A 15,596-nucleotide genomic window follows, 5' to 3' on the forward strand; every position below is an offset into this window, starting at 1 on the left:
CTAAGGGGCCTAAAGTGTGCCAAGAAAACATCCGCCTCAAGGTTGTGGCTTCACAAATGCTTTGCTGCTTACCTCGGTTGTAACGAGTGGATATTTCAGTCAAAGTTGCTCTTCTATCAGCTTGAATCAGTCGGCCCATTCTCCTCTGACATCAACAAGGCATTTTCGCCCACAGGACTGCCGCATACTGGATGTTTTTCCCTTTTCACACCATTCTTTGTAAACCCTAGAAATGTTTGTGCGTGAAAATCCCAGTAACTGAGCAGATTGTGAAATACTCAGACCGGCCCGTCTTGCACCAAAAACCATGCCACGCTCAAAATTGCTTAAATCACCTTTCTTTCCCATTCTGACATTTAGTTTGGAGTTCAGGAGATTGTCTTGACCAGGACCACACCCCTAAATGCATTGAAGCTACTGCCATGTGATTGGTTGATTAGATGATTGCATTAATGAGAAATTGAACAGGTGTTCCTAATAACCCTTTAGGTGAATGTTTAATTGTTGTAGCTAAAATACACTACAAGACTTTTGCTCAGATTTTCAGTCTGGACTGAAAGGCTCTGCCGGTCTGCAGATTTGATCATTAAGTGTGTTTCTATCTGAAACTTTTAAAAAGTCTGCAAATGAACGATGTCTAGTTTTGAAAAACAGTCAAGTAGTGAATTCAAGCCATTAGGCAGATACATGATCTTCTTGGCTGATTCTTTTGATACTCACGTTAAAAACTAAACATGTCATCTGGTTTTGGGTTAAACTTTAAACCTGAAATTAGGAAAAAGCTTGTGAAAATCTTCATCTCCATTTTGTTTTGTTCTACAATGTTTTATTTAATGAATGGTCAGTTTGGGATGATATTTCAAGATCCAAAATAAGGATAGTGCTATCACCTAGTTTAGTTCTAACCCTAAGCTAAGACACAATTGTTAAGCGTTCTTTTCAAAAATCAAGATTGATAACCATATTCTTTAAAAAGGAAAATAGAATAGTCTAAAAACTTCTTTGCATCCAATTGAGTACAGACCGTGTCACAATGCGTTTTTTAAATGTTAAATAATAAAGGTTATAATACAATTAGTTGTGAATGCTGAATTGCGATGGGGCAGATTGGAAATGTCATTGTAATATTGCTGTAAAGTAATAATATTTGATATAATCTTTGCTTCCACGCCAACCTGACGCTCACATGCGCACACATGCCCAGACAACCCCTAAAGTTTAGTGACATTTTCTTTAAATGAACTATCCCAGGAATATAACCTGCTCCGGAGCAGGTAATCAGATAAGTAACCCTTAAATTTACCTGGATATGTCACATAACCAGCTTTCTGGAATACCCCAGAAGAGCCCAGCATAGCATGTGGTCCTGAATTGGTATGTGCAGTAATGAGAGTTGACTATAACAAAAAGCATTATAAAGAAAACAGAATAAGATAGAGCTTGACATTATTCCTTCATGGTCCAAACTCAACCAGCATCACATGGGCTAACATACAAGTCTGTTTTAAAACGCTTTAGATGTCTTTGTGTATGTTTTTAAATGAATAAAAATCAGTCTCTTTATATTAAATATATAATATACCAACATATGTTTTTTCACAAGTCTGTTTTCTCGAAATAATTCTTTACCATGGGCTCAATGCTCATCTAACAGCATTTATTAAAGTGTCCTGCTCTAGATTGGGTTGTGTGACATGCAAGAGCAAAAAAAAAAAACAGATTCATGAAATAGCAAATTCTTTTTTATTTACCTGCAATAAAGAACAAAATAACTGAACACATAAAATAACATTACAACATTTGTGTATTCATTTAAACTAAGTTGCAGTACTGTAGTTTATTCACAGGGGAAGGAGTACTCGGTCTCTGATTGATCACCTGAAGAAAATGAAGAAATGTTATCACACGTACATAATTACAAATAATCTCAGTATTATACACAGGACATTAAGTGTAAATACTAGTGTAGTATACTTTTAAATAAATCCAAAGTGAGACCAACAGTTGGCAAGCAATGCACAGACTTTACTTATTTTACTGAGAATATATTTGATATAAATCAGAAAACAGTGTGCGTCACATTTAATACAAAACTGGCCTATGAAGTCTTACTTGTTTGGTAGTAATCATAGACTTTAATGACAGCAGGCTTGAGGTTCTTCACTGGAAGAACCTGCTTTAATTGTATCTGATAATTCAGAGTAAGATTTTTGGGAACCTGCCGGAGCGTGAACAGAAGAACACAAACTTTTCATTCATGGGCATTGCAGATCAAGTCTTTATGGGTAAAATAAACAATATTTCATTTTTACATTACAGAATTGTATTAAATAAAGATCCATTAAAAACAGCTCTATACTATAAACTATAGACAGGAGAAAACTGTCTCACCTCCTTCAAATACACAATGACATGATCATCTTTAGAATCCACCCTCTCCACAAGAGGTGCAAACATCTGAGGTGTGCCAAGCTTTGGGGAAGGAATTATTTCATTATTAAAGTTATTTTTGTTAAGACTTGCCTTTTAAGTTATTACAACAGTGTTCTTTACTATAAAAATGATACATCTGAACTTTTAACTAATTTGTGATTCCTTTACACGTACCAAAGATGTATCAGCCGTGAATCCTGATAAGAGTTTAATATCCACAATGACCATGTTAGTATTTGCCTGTGGACCATCATATCTGCAAAAGATTCATGAAAAGCACTGATTTCTCAAATACTTCACACAATAACATACATACAATTTAGGTAGGAAATATTTTACAATTTGAAAATGGTATTACGAAGATAGAATTTGTTGTTTTCTAGTTGTAACAGTCGAGATGTGCAATTTCACTTTATATTGAATGTTTTTGCGTCGAGTAAACCTTTGGATTACTCTCAGCTTTGATTTATTTTGTATTATGGTTTTCAAAGAGAATTTATGTATTCAGTGGCATCTGATGGACAGGCTGAAGCTAAAGTCATGATCATGTTTTTTACGTTCAGGCGTGTTCTTACTTCACAGAAAAGGTCAAAATATGTTGTTGTCCGAATGATTTTTTGCAATCAGCTTCAAATGTAGCTTTAACGGTCAATGATTTATTCTCACTGGGTGTGGGAATGTTGTAGAACAGAGCCATCTGTAAGAGAAGAATGAAGACAGAATAAAGAGCAAACACAGAAACATGACCAGAGATACTTTGTGCTGTTAGAAAAACACTAGAGATAAATGGATGAGGATATTCTGACCTGCACAGACACACAGGTCGTTCCCTTCACTTCAATACTGTATTTTCCTGGAACGTTGTTGAGTTTCTTCTCCTGATACAGTAACTTGTTGTCCTGATTGACATCAAAGCTGTGAGAGTCTTCTGCTGACTGAACCGTCACTGTGCTGGAACCATCAGAACTGAACACTTTGGTGGCGTACAAAGACAGAGCCTGAAGAGCCACAACTGTGTCCTGATAACATCACAAAATCATCATTACAACATGAAAATACATTCTGTGTGTAAAAACAAACCATATGTGTTCACCTGTGTAGAGGAGAATCCACCATAGGAGTTCTGCTGCTTCACAAGCCAGCTGACAATCCTGTTAGCATATCCCAGATCAGCTGTAGTGACTGAATCTGTAGTAAGAACAGCTAGCAAAACATATGAGCTGATCTCCACTGCCAGAGAACCAGAATCATCACTAGATCCCATCTGAGTCCAGTGCAGGAGACCTCCTTTACAAAACACACACCAAATGAGACATGAGGAAACTCAATTATGCTAGATGCAAAATGCAAAACATGTCTTTATGCTAAACATGTCTTTACCATCTGAAATGGCAACAGTGTCGAGCTCCTTTAAAAGCCGCTGGCGGGTCTCCGTGTCTCTCGCCAGACTGAAAGTGTAGGCAAGCAGCGCAGTGCTGTAAGTGTTTTTAAGATTCCCAATGATGGACCTCAAACAGGACAAACCTTGAGTGACCACAGGATCCTGTTACACAAACAGAGAAACAGCAGGTGTGTGTCAGTGTCATTCTTCTAATAGTTTCTACTGTGTTCTCTGGAGATGAACTTACTGTCACTGGAGTTTCCAGTTCAAGCAATGATGCAGTGATGTAGGCAGTCATGGTCACATTATCCTTTACTCCACCCTTCACAAACACAGATATAAACAACACAATTTGTACTTCATTTATTATTTAATTTTATTTACTTCAATACTGTTTAATCATCAATCACAAACCTTCATTCTGTTGTTGAATAAACTTCCCTGTTGAATAAAACAGCCGTCTGAACTTCTTCCTCTTATTAACCAATCCTTTGCACTCTGAAGAACATGTGGATCAATGAAGACGTATTTCTGTGCTTTGCCAAAAGATCTCATGACAAAAGCTGTCAACCTGAAAATGTGAAATTGAAGAAATTGATCCATTTGTTTATTGTTTATCTGATATAATAGTGAGAAGGAAAAGTAAATATTCACCATGTATTCTCATTCCCATAACCAAATGTGCTGTATGCACCACTGTCATGTCTGTAGTTCAGTTGTCTCTGATAACCTGTTTAGTTTGACAGTTATTAAATACAGATAAACAGTTTCTTGGTAAGACAATCAGTTTCAAAATGACTGATTCTTATTAATTCTTCATTTAAGGACATTCTGATTTGTTCAAGCATGAGAATAATACATATGTGTTTCTTACCACTCTTTAAGAAGCCTGTGGCTTTCTCTCTGATGTTTGAGGTGAGCTGGTTTGTGTTCTCCAGATACTGTAAAATGTAAATATTGGGAGAAAGAACAGCAATGTTTTGTTCTCCACAGCCGTACGGCATCCGTAATAATCCATGAAGATTCTGCAGCGCACGACCCAATATGTCTCCTGCAAGAGGAATGTAGTGAGTCTATGTGACAAACGTGACTCTTCATTTCTGTTTGTGTATTTAGAGTAAATTTTACCAATAACTGAAACAGAAGATCTGGCTGATCCCTCTATCACATCTTTAGGAAGAGTCAGATCAAGCTCTTCTGACAGACTGTTGCCTATAAACCAGACAGATGAAAACATGTTAAGGATCTGAAGTCACATTAAGATTCTAATTTGTATATTATATAATATTTTAACAAACCCTTTGGACAGAGTAACCAGCTGTGAGTCTCTGTTTTTTCAGTTCCTTCAGCCTACAGCAGATAAAAATAATGTTAACATATATTCATATAAGTCACATGATGATCACAGATCAGTTGAAGTGTGTGTGAGAGCTGTTGGAGGTGAACTCACCTGTACAAGGAGACTTCGAGTAACTATGTCAATGCGTCCTCTCTCTGGCACGCTCACAATCTCATTGTCACACACAGTCTGTGACTGCTCTGCCTCTGCACTCACTGTGATATTCAACACTCCTACAATACACAAAACACTTTCAGAAGAATGATAAAAAAGAAATAAACTGAAAAATAAGTCGCTTATTGTGTCTGAAACTGACCAAGAACAGAAGGAGTGAGAATCCATTTAAATGTTTTTCTTCCATTAGCACATAGACAGGATGAATACTGATCATCAGAGGAGGCTTTAAGAGTGAAGTCTGAGGACGGAGCTGGAGTTACTTTAACCTGTCCATGACAGATGGAGGATTAGTTCAGATGTGATATGATGTGAAATGTGACAAATGATATGAGAAATTTCACCATGATGCACTTGGACAGATAGTTGAAGACGGTGGCCTTCAGCTCAAAGATCTCTCCACGGATGATGGAATAAGGCAGAGAGAGCTCCAGGAAGAAGGGCTGGAAAACTGTCAGCTGAGCAGGAGGAGCCAGACCCAGACCTTTAGAGGACAGACAGAAGACATCCATTTCCCAGGTGGTTATGGTGTCAGGAACCTTCACAGGAACCTGCGTTGATCCTGAGTCACTGTGGAGGAGATATTATAATATTTGAGCATATATAAAGTTTGATTAGTTTTCAAGTCAAGATCGTAAACCATTCCAGATAGTTTTTTTATCCTTAAACCATGTGGTACAAGATCATTCGCAATTCAATCAAATCATACTAGTAGGCCGAAGAACAATGTGGTGAGGAAGGCGGGACGAGAGCCGTGAGGCGGGGCCGGTGGCGTGAGTGATAAGTGCAATCAGCTGTGCGCGCACCGGTCTCGCATCTCTCACTGAGGAGACCGGGAGCTTAAGGACGACCGGCAGGACTGTTGACGAGAGAGGACCGGGCCCGGACATTGTGTTTGTGTTTGTTTTATGGCCGGCAGTCGAGCGTAAGGTGGCTGCCGGTCTTTACTTCAGTGTTTATTGTTTTGTTTATGTTTAATTAAAGTTTTATTATTTGAATGTTCGCCGGTTCCCACCTCCTTCCTTCCCTTCTATGGAACTTTATTACAAACAATTACTATGCCCTAAAGGTATGTGAGAAATTTTGCTGGTCTGATTTATCCATTCATGTGTTTACATCTTCATATTCTGTAGTTGCTGACGAATCATACTGCAATACTGATTTTACATGAACATATCACACAGAATTCATTCACAGATATTCTATAGCAACTTAAAAACCAAGGCTTAAAAGCACAAGAGTTTTAGCTCTTTAAAGCTGATTTTGGTGGACACACAACTTAATGTAAAGAGACATTTGATGGACGTGTTGATACTTTAGGTGCCATTGTGAAGCTGTTTCACTAACCCAACTTCAGAAAGTTGCCAAATCCATGTCTCTGGAAAGATGCTCCGTACTGTCACTTCAGGACTACCACCATATCCCATTCCAGACGGACTGTCGTAATACATTACTGAAAGGGCAGAGCAGATAATTTAAACAATTTATCTGACATGGTGCAATTTACAGTCTATGTTCACATAGCTACCTTCACTTTCCCATAATGTTTCACTTGTTTATCTTGATTTATGTAGCCTTAAATGTACTACAGTATATAATGATACAATAATGCCATCATGATGAAAAATTTAACTTGCTAGTTAATGTAATTTATAATCGTATTTATTTAGCTTGTTATCAGAAATAATCTACAGGGAGTCTATTCTTTGCGGGGGTCTACCGGAGGTCAAGTTTGGGCAGTGATAACAGATAAACAAAATGGAAAAGGTGATTTTACTGCAATCTGAAGAAATAAGAATCTGCTGACAGCAATGCAATTTAATGCACATAACCATGTCTTCATAGGTTAGGGCTACATGATAAACGGCAAATAACACTAAAAGCTACGATTCTGTTTAATGGTCAGTTTGTCCGTACAGCACGGCTCTACAATCAGTAGGAATGCTGCTTCCTTTGAAAGCACTGAGAGTTTGAGTCGCTTGTTCGAAAAAGCAACACCCCTCAAACATCATGCTTAAAAATATACTTTATTATCATGAAAATACCTGAGAAGGCATGAAAAACAGTGATAGAAAGATGCACATCTTTCCTCAAACGAGGCATGTAGGGTATATTTGTAGTTTGTGTGCGAGAGCCCAATGCCATATTGCGTGCTGTTTATTGTAACTGCTATGTTTGCAGCCCGATAACTGTAACGTACAGTTGCAGCTTTCGAATTGTTATTGCGATACTTTTATGTCATAAGCCGTTGGGCCTGGACAGCGCTGCATGATAACAAACACAAGCGGATAAGCCGGTTACATTGTTGACAACATTTGGGATAATGGAAGTACACACGTAAACTAAATAAATAAAACTGTCCTAGTGAATTTTGAGCAGTTTAATTTAAAATTCGTATATTGTGCACATTGTGCCTTAATACTGGTGGCTTCCACATAGTATTTGTCACAGTCACCAGCCGGAGTGCCCTTATGCGCTACAAGAGGGCACTCTCCACTTCCTCCGGACTGCCAACACACACTACATTTCCCATAACCCTTTGCCCGGACTCATCAGCCAGTATTGAGTTCACCCATGTCTTGTTACTTGTTGCACCTCTGCCTATAACACGTTTTCACAATCATCCATTTTTCTTAGTATTGACTTAATTTCTATGTACGTTGCTTGTTTTTGTTTTCATTATTCCAGTGTTTCATGCCATGCCCTGCTCTTGGACTATTTTATGGACTGATTTAACAGTGTATGATCTTTGCCTGCCTTTGGGTTACCATTTTCAATAAACTGCATTTGGATCCTCACCTCATGAAAGTTTTAAAGAAGGTTTGTCTATTAAATGCAATTGTTGTTCATTTCATTATTATTTAACAGGTACCCAATATGTAACAATCATAACAACTGTACCTCTATCATTCCTGTGATAAGTCATGCCATTGTATGTCACACATGCAGGTGTCCGCACTTCCAAATTTGTTGCCATCTTCAATCCCACATTCTGTCAAATAGCAATAATAAAACAAGTTACATTCAATATTCAGTTAAAGCCACAATATGTACATTTGGAAAGCCAGATGGCGCACTTTCAAAACAACAACGAGAAGCCAAGCTAAATTACGTTATGTAGGAAAGTGGAATAATGGGACATGTCGATTTCACCATGCAGAGTCGTATGGAAATAGCCCATCATGCTCACGGACGAGGTAATGAATGTATTTTATTTTATGTCATCAAAATGAATTAGCTTGCAAGCAATGTGGAATGAAATGCAACGTATGCTGTATACAGAAGCTGTATAACCACTTCTGGATTTGCGTGTTGCTGTAGTTTCTGAACTGAAGGTATTGCGGAGCAGCGGATATTAAGTCACTGATATACCACAAATACAAGCGAGACAAGGGCCATTTTTTTATTGGAATGTCTCTAGATTTGCACATTGGGAACATTCCCGATAATGTAAGTACACAACTGCATGCAATATATCACACTGTGCAAGTGATTTTTCGATATTTCACAATACATTTTTCCATATTGTGCCTTTAAACAATAATCACGAAATGTTTTATATAGCCTAAAATTTCATTTTATTGCACGTGTATATAACAATTTGTTATTAAGTAGGATAGAAAATCATCACCAACTTCATCATCACTCACATCAACCCTTTTGTTACCTTTATGGTTTCATATACATGGTCTACTCCTCCAGCTCGACGGGGTCTCACATGCAAACACGGTTGCTCGTCTTCAGTTTGGTAAGGATAATGTGATGCTGATTGCACTGGCAAAAGATGAAAGATCTGTGACAGGATCACAATCACTCATTATTCTTTTCATAACATTGTATAACAGCTATATCATATTTGGAACATTTTATAACACAGAACACATAATTTTCGTTCTTTGTTACAGTGTGAATGAGATTTAACACAGTTAAACTGAATCTACACCTTCTCAGCATTCAGACGTTTTTCTGGTTCCAGGATGAAAACACTTTTATCTACAGCACTGAGAGCACACAGAGAACCAGACTGAGCTGACAGCTGAAGAGTGTTTTCTTCACCTGGAACTGATGCAGTAGGAGAAAACTGCACAGACACCTGTGACCATAAGATATCACTTATATGATTTCACTCTTGATGCATCACATTGAGCAATAATCACTTATCATTGATGCATTTTTTGTCACCTTGTTATTAAAGCACTTTTCAATGTCGAAAGTTTTACTGGCAGCGACCACATTGTTACTGGGCAGAAGACAGTACGCTAGAATCTGTACAGCTGGACTCAGATCTGCTTCAACCGACAGTTTGAATGACACTGAGCCACTCGCTGCTCCATCAGAAGTCTTAACGTTAACCTTCTCATATCCATGATGGACTATCACTCCTCTGGACAAAACCTGACACATACACACAACATCACTGTTCACAAACTGACCAGAACACAACCCATCAATACTGTTCAACAAATCACAAAGAAGTATTTCTACTCACCATATAGACAATGTCCGTGTTGAAGTCATCAGTAGTTTCACCAATAAAATCATATTTAATAGTGACTGGTAGCTCAGAACCACACTTTAAAGGTTCATTATGATGTTCTATACTCAGATCACTTAATGATGGTGTATATGCAGTGGCCGTACGAAAGAGCGTAACTATTTTTTCATCCTTAGAGATATGAGGCGTGCCAAAGTCATTATAAAACCTTGGATATGCACTTGCCTGAACAGGAAGGAATAAGAAGTTACAAAAAATCTGTATGCATTAAAGATAAAAAGAGAACTGAATAAACACAAACTACAGTATCATACCATCAGAGAAATATCACTTTGAGGCAGAGTTGATGTGTTTAGAGAGAAAGCAGCCAGTCCATCACTGTCTGTAGTGAGATTGAACAGCAGTTCTGGGGACCAGTTTTCTCTTACAAAAAGATACACGTCTTTGTTAGGAACTGTCGTTCCTTTGAAATCTGTACATTTGATCTATTAGAAAAACAGTTTAATAAATATGTACACAAAAATCTTGTCTAAGACAAAGTGATTTTTAGCTTACTTTTCCTTCTATAACCGATCCATGTTCATACGTTGTGGGCAGGTCAGTAATTGCGACTTTGCCAATTTCATAAGTGAGAGATATAGATTTAGATTTTGTCATGATGGTCTCTGTTTGATAAAGATTTGAATTAGTTCAGTTCATATAGTACAAATATATTGCAAACATGTGCATTCATCTGCTCAGTCACTGCTCACCTGTCCCTTCTTCTGTTACTTTCACCTCAACATTAAGATAATTATGTTGTTGGTTGTTGTTTAGTGTAAAGGCAGACACATTAAAGGAATGGATAGCACAGCCTGTCTCTTTCATCTAATGGTAATGAATGGTAAAACAGAACATATAAAGAGTGATTTCACTGGTTCAAGGAAGGAGATACATGTGAAATTAATTTTTGTACTGCATACAGAGAACTCACAAACCTCTGTGGTGTCATTGATACACACTGAAATTATGTTAATGTTAGAGGAGTAAGGTGAAGGATTTCGACACACTTCTATCCATGATTTACCAGCGACAGGCTGTCCATATGTGTACCTGTAAAAATATATAAGTATATAAGCAACTGATAAATCGATTAACAGCAGAAAATTGCAGGAAACAAAACATGTTACTCACTTTCCACAAACTTTTATTGTCATTTTCTCATCAACAACACTCACTGTCTCTGGTGCTTCTACAGTCACTTCAAACTTGGGCAAAACTGTGAGTAAAGTGAGTAAAGTTTTCATGACTAGTCTCAAATGTTTGTCTCAAACAAACATGGCAAGTTGTTTGTTATTGTAACCTTTATTGTAACCTACCATATTTTTTCACTGAAAAATCAAAACTAATCTCTCTTTCACCAATGTAAGCCTTCAGTGTGTATGTGCCTTCACGAGCTTCTGGATTTAAGTCATATGAACGCTGTAATATCCAGCGTGTTGAGGAAATATTTGTCCATTGACCGATTCTGTTCCTCTGACTGTCCTGTTAAATACACAATGACACTCTTAAAAATAAGTATTTTTTTGTCTTTGTGCCGAAGAAAAGTTAATCAGACTATAAAAAGGAAGAAAGAGATGGTTCTTTGAAGAACCTTTGACTGAATGGCTTTAACCTAAATAGTTCTTTTATGGCATTGTTGTGAAGAACCTTATAAGCGCCTTTATTTTAAAGAGTGCAGATATCAAAAACTACATAAATCTTCACTTTGAAGAAATCTGTAATTATTGTAAGCACAACAAGTGCAAATATAACAGGCATTTCAAATGGTAGAATTGAAGACCCTGGGACCTTAAAATGTTTTGATATTGGCTTGCGATTCCAAAAATAGGGGGTAGACAAGCCCATGTCCCAACTCTCTGTTTAGGAATACTGCATCGGCTGCAGAGGGAAAGAGTATCTTTGAAACATAAAAGGAGTAAATGTCTAGAGTTACTTTGAATTTCAAAAGTTGGACTTAGAAAAGTAATTCATTGCAAACCCTAAATATTGGCAGAGAAATCTATGTTATTGTCCATTTTCGCCAGAAAAACACCTTTTCCATTTATATGATATCCACAAATATACAAAATATCACAGCAACAGACCAAAGTGCTTAATGCGTTGTCTATATTTGTCTGGGTTCATCTGACTGTACAAGAGATTTTTTGTTCTTACCTCAAGCACCACTGTACTGTACTGTAAATGAAAGAGCAAACCGTTACAAAACCACTTATAAATAACATGATTCAAAAGTATTGCAAAAAATATTTTCTCATGAGGAGCATAAAGCGGAAATCTTAGATTATAAAATAAAGATGTTTTACAACTTGAATAAACAAGTTCAAGAAAAAATGGCAGACCTGTTGTTCAAGGGGTACGAAATTTTTATCCATGGTAACAACTCTGAAATGTACTGTAAAAACAGAAATGATAAAGTAAAAACATTTAGGATTTTTATCGATTTCTGTCGACCCATTAAACCTTTACAAAGATTTCAAATGATTCATTTACAGCATGTATATATTTACATAGGCTGAAGAAATGTTTGAATGTGAGAACACTCTCCCAAAGCGTTGGCAATAGTCCAAAGAACAGAGCATTTACCATTATCTTAAAAAGGTTTTACCTGTTTGTCCTGGATTATAGATGGGTTTATCAGTCTGAATAAAGGTCAGAGGATTGTAGTGTCTAAACATCACTTTTCTCTCGTCAGTCATCTGGAACGACTCCCCCTTGACTTCCACCTTTATTTTCTTCACAGATTCATTTTCTAACAGTGGAGCCTGATGAGAAATAAAGCTCAGTGCTCATCCAAACACATTCTATTTACAAACAATGAAAAAAACATTGATGAAGCAGACATATATTGATCTGATTTATCATCATGGACAGACCTGGAAGTTAAAGCAGCGGTGAAACTCTTGCTCTGTTTTCTCCTGCAGCAGTAATGTGTTCTCCAAATCAGTCACTAGATAAACGTTCATTGTGAGACTTTCATTGGGCTTCAGGAGACTTGCACACAGTTTGGCTTCAGATCCAGACTGCATCACAGCTGGAAATGTCACCATGAAAGAGCTGTTGACAAATGACAATTATAACAATACTGTATACTTTCATATGCGTCTTGACTCTTGTCTGCATACAATTAAGGTGAAAAACTATTTTAAATAAGCTGAAATGTGTTTTATTAGATTTTTATTTTTAGTATACAAAAAGAATCAGAATAACCTTTGAATAAAAAGAATTATGACAATGATCAAAAGTGACTTACGGCCCTGATGTGTGTCCATTCACAAAGATGGACAGAAGGGAGAACAGCAGGAGACCTATCCAAAAACAACCAGCATTAGGAGCCATGGTCATGACCGGTCGATGAAGCCCGTGAAGCTCATGCACTGTGTCTTTTAAAGAGTCTCTCGTGTTAAAGGTTAGAGGTCCTTCAAAAAAAAGATTATTGACAATCTGATTAATGATTCAACCATACAATCAATTCAGAATGAAGACTATTTTAATGCCCAAATGTTTGGCTAAAACTTTCAATTGTTACTCTTGTGCACAGCAAAATATTAGTATTAAAAGTAATTGAACCTGATACCAAAATTTACAGATAACAGTGAATATTGCTGCAATAAAATGAAATAATGCATAGCTTTATTTAACTCTGTTGATATTGTTACACTACATATTGTTGATATTGAGGTTCAACTCAATAAAGTGCAATACCAATGTTTTTATAAATATAGATTCTTTAAGTATATTTTTTATGAATATAAAAAAATATTTAAAAAAAATAAATCAAACATTAACATACACATTAAATTGTCTAAACAAACCGCCCTAAGAAGAAACACTGAGGCCAATGACCCTCTTTGCTCTTTGAATAAACAGTCCAACTGAAGGTCAATCTATAACTACTCAGTCTGAGTAAACAGAGTAAGAGTTACCGTAAAGTGAGGTTGCACAGTCAAAGATTTACAAATATAAACGAGAAAAAGAAATTTACCTGAGATTATATATATCATCTGGGTAGTAATCACATACTGTGTGTTAAATGTTGATTTGTGTTGAAATTGGTTGATTTTACCCTGCCTGTCAAAAGTCAGGTAACCTGTCACTCAAATGGTTCTTTTATGGTCTGGCAGTCTTGTTGACATTTATGTTTTACAACTGTTCTGACCCTCCCTGAGCTACACACACAAAATAATAATTATACACATTTTTAAATGTATATTTGAGTAATGTAATTCTATAGATAATCATTTGTGGAAAATATATGTTTTCATCATCACAATATGGCCTCTCTGCATTATTTTGCTTTCCGTGCCTGTTGTTTAAAGCAACTGGGACAGATCCAGCAAGGACAGTACGCGAGTGAGGGATATAAAGCACCTTTTCGAGAAAGGAAGAAAACATGAGAACACCAGGGTACACATTTAACTGGTAAATAAACTTATGATTTAATGAATACACAGGCAACTAGACGTTCTTTAACTTTGTTGCTGAAATTATTTGCCACGCCAGTGTGCCACAGCCCCACCTCAAAAAAATGTTTACCAGCCACCACTGGTGTCTATGTAAAGTATCAAAAGAACTTTAATAAAGAATCACATCACATTCAGGCCAACAGCTAAGAGAGCATCAACCCACCAAACTCAAAGTACAAAATTATGCTCTATAACCCCCATTCACACACACTCCCAAACACACATAAACCGATGCATTGCTGGCTCCCTTACCCACTACCGAATGTGGTGCAGTACCCTCCCCTTTCCGTAGAGCTACACCGCTTACATCTACACAACGGAGAATCGCATCACCCGCGCTTTCAGGAACATTTATGTGATTGATCTTTTAACGCTTTCCCCTCTAATATCGTTTTGTATTTATCGTCATTCGAACCCTTTCCGCTTTTCTCCCGCCAAAGACGCGCCGCATGAAGAGCAGTAGACACGTGCTTATTTTAACAGCAGTAGTGCAGACACGCAGAGGAGGTAAATGGACACACAACAGTTAAGTACGTTGTAAAGCATTTGTATCATTCACTAGATAAATGTTCATTGTGAGACTTTCATTGGGCTTCAGGAGACTTGCATACAGTTTGGTTTCAGATCCAGACTGCATCACAGCTGGTGTCACCATAAAAGAGAGCGCACAATTGTTGAGAGAGCACAATTATAATAGTTGTAGCTACAATACACGACAAGACTTTTGTTCAGATTTTCAGTCTGGACAAAGTCTGTGCCAGTGTGCAGATTTGATCAGTTAGTGTTTTTCTATCTGAAACTTTTAAAAGTCTGCAAGTGTATGATGTCTAGTTTTGAAAAACAGTCTAGTAGTGTATTCAAGCCATGAGGCAGATAAAAGATCTGCTTGGCAGATTCTTTTGATCCTCATGTTAAAAACTAAACATGTCAAACATGTCATCTGGTTTTGGGTTAAACGTTAAAACCTGAAATTAGGAAAAACCATTTTGTTTTGAATGGTTAGTTTAGGACGATATTTCAAGATCCAAAATAAGGATAGTGCTAGTTTAGTTCTAACCCTAGTCTTAATTACATTTGTTAAGCGTTCTTTTCAAAAATCAAGATTGATAACCATATTCTTTAAAAAAGAAAAATAGAAAAGACAAAAAAATTATTTGCATCCAATTGAGTACATACTGTGTCACAATGCGTTTTTTAAATGTTAAATAAGACTGAAGTAAATGTTAAATAATAAAGGTTATAATACAATAAGTTGTGCTGAATTGCGAT

General features: G+C 36.9%; 1 protein-coding gene across 1 annotated transcript; it reads right to left on the minus strand.

The window, feature by feature from the left end:
• Positions 1 to 1,724: 1,724 nt before the first annotated feature.
• On the minus strand, positions 1,725 to 13,223 carry LOC306908321 (alpha-2-macroglobulin-like). The gene is made up of 34 exons (XM_079481083.1): positions 13,115 to 13,223; positions 12,738 to 12,918; positions 12,470 to 12,626; positions 12,204 to 12,256; positions 12,019 to 12,039; positions 11,181 to 11,346; positions 10,996 to 11,080; positions 10,800 to 10,914; positions 10,575 to 10,689; positions 10,378 to 10,487; positions 10,137 to 10,307; positions 9,817 to 10,047; positions 9,510 to 9,722; positions 9,271 to 9,420; positions 8,995 to 9,120; positions 8,229 to 8,319; positions 6,675 to 6,780; positions 5,672 to 5,897; positions 5,470 to 5,596; positions 5,265 to 5,386; positions 5,113 to 5,164; positions 4,943 to 5,026; positions 4,689 to 4,865; positions 4,469 to 4,544; positions 4,229 to 4,385; positions 4,062 to 4,136; positions 3,814 to 3,976; positions 3,527 to 3,720; positions 3,240 to 3,452; positions 3,009 to 3,130; positions 2,608 to 2,689; positions 2,392 to 2,472; positions 2,113 to 2,218; positions 1,725 to 1,878 (listed from the first exon to the last, which is right to left on the minus strand). The coding sequence occupies exons 1-34, from the start codon at positions 13,204 to 13,206 to the stop codon at positions 1,838 to 1,840; spliced, it is 4,281 nt and encodes a 1,426-aa protein (XP_079337209.1). The 5' UTR covers positions 13,207 to 13,223; the 3' UTR covers positions 1,725 to 1,837.
• Between the last annotated feature and the right edge of the window lie 2,373 nt (positions 13,224 to 15,596).

The sequence above is a fragment of the Barbatula barbatula genome (genome assembly GCF_947034865.1).
Source record: "Barbatula barbatula genome assembly, chromosome: 19".
NCBI lineage: Eukaryota > Metazoa > Chordata > Actinopteri > Cypriniformes > Nemacheilidae > Barbatula > Barbatula barbatula.